The sequence below is a fragment of the Cydia pomonella genome, chromosome 22 (assembly GCF_033807575.1).
Source record: "Cydia pomonella isolate Wapato2018A chromosome 22, ilCydPomo1, whole genome shotgun sequence".
Lineage (NCBI taxonomy): Eukaryota > Metazoa > Arthropoda > Insecta > Lepidoptera > Tortricidae > Cydia > Cydia pomonella.
In genome coordinates this window covers 13,512,555-13,515,120 of record NC_084724.1, presented here as the reverse complement: position 1 = coordinate 13,515,120, position 2,566 = coordinate 13,512,555, and the positions used below count along the sequence as shown (strand labels likewise).

The following is a 2,566-nucleotide window of genomic DNA, read 5'->3' as shown; positions in this document are numbered from 1 at the left end:
CTAGGCCCGGCGTTCGCGCAGCAGAGGTCATTTGACAGTCATTGCCATGATACGACGCGGAACGCATGTCTCCTTTGCTGCGACCTTATTGTTTTGCTTTTCGCTTCCCGCTTGTTTACGTTACCTATTTCTATCTTCTGAACTGTTCTACTTCTACTTTAAAACTGTGCCTGTGTGTTCTACCCTTCTGTGCCTTCTGTATTGCTTGTGTATGGATTTTCCGTGTACTTTAATGAAGTATACCACTTGAACTGTAAGTCTGCATTATTATTTACGAGATCCCAGTGGATAGTACATAACCCTGACCATACAACCATACTGGTGACCCCAAATATGAGCCAAGATAGGGAATTTAAAGATGCACTCGGTACGAGTGAGGCATCCGGAAATAGTGCGGGGACAGGGTCGACAGAGTTGATAGAATCGACAAACGTTTTTAAGGTTGGAGTGAAAGTGCCACCGTTCTGGGCAGAAGAACCGGAGATATGGTTCGCCCAAGTAGAGGGTCAATTTCAAAATTCTGGTATCACCAGTGACGTCACAAAATTCAATTATGTGATCTCCCACCTCGACAACCAGTATGCTCGCGAGGTGAAGGACCTTATTATCAACCCTCCCGCGTCGCAGAGATACGACAAGCTTAAAACCGAGCTGATCAAGAGACTGGGCATTTCCAATGAGAGGAAGACCAAGCAGTTGCTGATGCATGAGGAGCTCGGTGACCGCAAACCTTCGCATTTCTTCCGGCACCTGAAGGACCTGGCAGGACCTGCAGTACCAGATGATTTTATCAGGTCTATTTGGATGACCCGCCTTCCTCACGGTGTGCAGATGGTGCTCGCGGGCCAGCCATCTTCGGCTTCGCATGAAGACGTCTGCGACCTAGCTGATCGTGTCAACGACTTGGCCAGTTCTTCTCCGAAAGTGGCCGCTGTGGGTAGCGGAGCTGCGAGTTCAGTTCCCAGCGATATTGCCAGAGAAATCGCAGAGCTAAGGAAACAGTTCCAGCAGTTCCAGGCATCCGCATTGGGCAGGAGTAGCAGATCCAGGGCGCGCGCACCTCCAGGCAAGCGTAACGCATCCAGGCAACGATCCCAGTCGAACTATCGCAAATATCCTCTTTGCTGGTACCACGGGAAGTTTGGAGACCAGGCCAGCAAGTGCGTTCGACCATGCAACTTCAAGCCGGCGGAAAACGAAGGGGGCAGTCGATAATGGCGACTGACGATTGCCCATCGACATCTACTGGTCGCCTGTTCGTCACCGACCGCACTTCAAAGACGCAGTTTTTAGTCGATACTGGAAGCGACCTCTGCGTCTATCCACGGTCGGCGTTGTGTGATCGTCGTTCTAGGACTGGGTATAATCTGAGCGCTGCAAATGGTTCTAATATTGCTACCTACGGCTATTTAACTTTAGATTTAGATTTTGGCTTGCGCAGATCTTTTGTATGGCGTTTTGTAGTGGCTGATGTTACCAAGCCAATCATTGGTGTAGATTTTCTTAATCATTATAATCTGCTAGTAGGTCCCAATAAGCGCTTGATTGACATGTTAACTTTAATAGCTGACATCGGCACCACAGCCAATTGTAAAGACGTGTTTTCCGTTAAAGTCGTAACTGGCGAGTCCCGGTATCACAAAATTCTTGACGAATTTCCCGAAATTACTCGACCAGCTGGCAAACAAAACACTAACATACCCCATAACACAGTCCACCATATACGCACCACACCAGGTCCCCCAGTTTCCTTACCACCCCGTCGTTTAGCTCCTGACAAGCTGAAAATCGCCCAGGAAGAGTTCCGGATTATGCTGGCTTGTGGTACAGCCAGGCCGTCGGAGAGCTCTTGGTCGTCACCCCTCCACCTGGCCCCGAAGAAGGGCAACGGATGGCGGCCCTGCGGAGACTATCGCAGCCTAAATGCTCGCATCGTGCCTGACAGGTACCCGATTAAGCACATCCATGATTTTTCGTATGATATAGCTGGTTGTAAAATCTTTAGTACACTAGACTTGGAAAAAGCTTACAATCAGATACCTGTCAGTCCCGACGATATCGCGAAAACCGCCATCACGACCCCCTTCGGGTTATTCGAGTTCCCGTTTATGACGTTTGGCCTACGCAATGCGGGTCAAACGTTTCAACGGTTCGTCGACGAGCTTACCAGGGGCCTCGATTTTGTATACGCTTACCTAGACGACTTCCTAATATATTCTAGGAGCGAGGCAGAGCACGAGGAACATCTGCGCGTAATCTTTGCTAGGCTGAAGCAGTACGGCATGCTGGTAAATACCTCAAAGTGCGTCTTAGGAGCTCAAGAGGTAACATTTCTAGGGTACCTGATTTCAGCCACCGGATGTAAACCCCTCGAGTCGAAGGTTCAGGCAGTCATGGACTTCCCACCACCAACTAACATCAAGCAGCTACGGGCCTTCTTGGGCATGATCAACTTTTATAGGAGGTTTCTTCCTCGAGCAGCCGAGATACAAGCCCCGCTGCACGCACTGCTGACAGGTTCTGTGAAGGGATCGCAAGCAGTCAACCTTACTGGAGATACGTTGAA

At 49.6% G+C, this 2,566-nt stretch overlaps 1 protein-coding gene across 1 annotated transcript; it reads left to right on the top strand.

Moving 5' to 3' along the window:
• The first annotated feature begins 333 nt into the window (after positions 1-333).
• LOC133530431 (uncharacterized) lies at positions 334-1,215 on the top strand. The gene has a single exon (XM_061868340.1). The coding sequence runs from the start codon at positions 334-336 to the stop codon at positions 1,213-1,215; it is 882 nt and encodes a 293-aa protein (XP_061724324.1).
• Positions 1,216-2,566: the final 1,351 nt, after the last annotated feature.

Excerpts from the sequence above, each read along its gene's own strand:
- LOC133530431 (XM_061868340.1), top strand. The coding sequence starts at position 334 with ATGAGCCAAGATAGGGAATTTAAAGATGCACTCGGTACGAGTGAGGCA.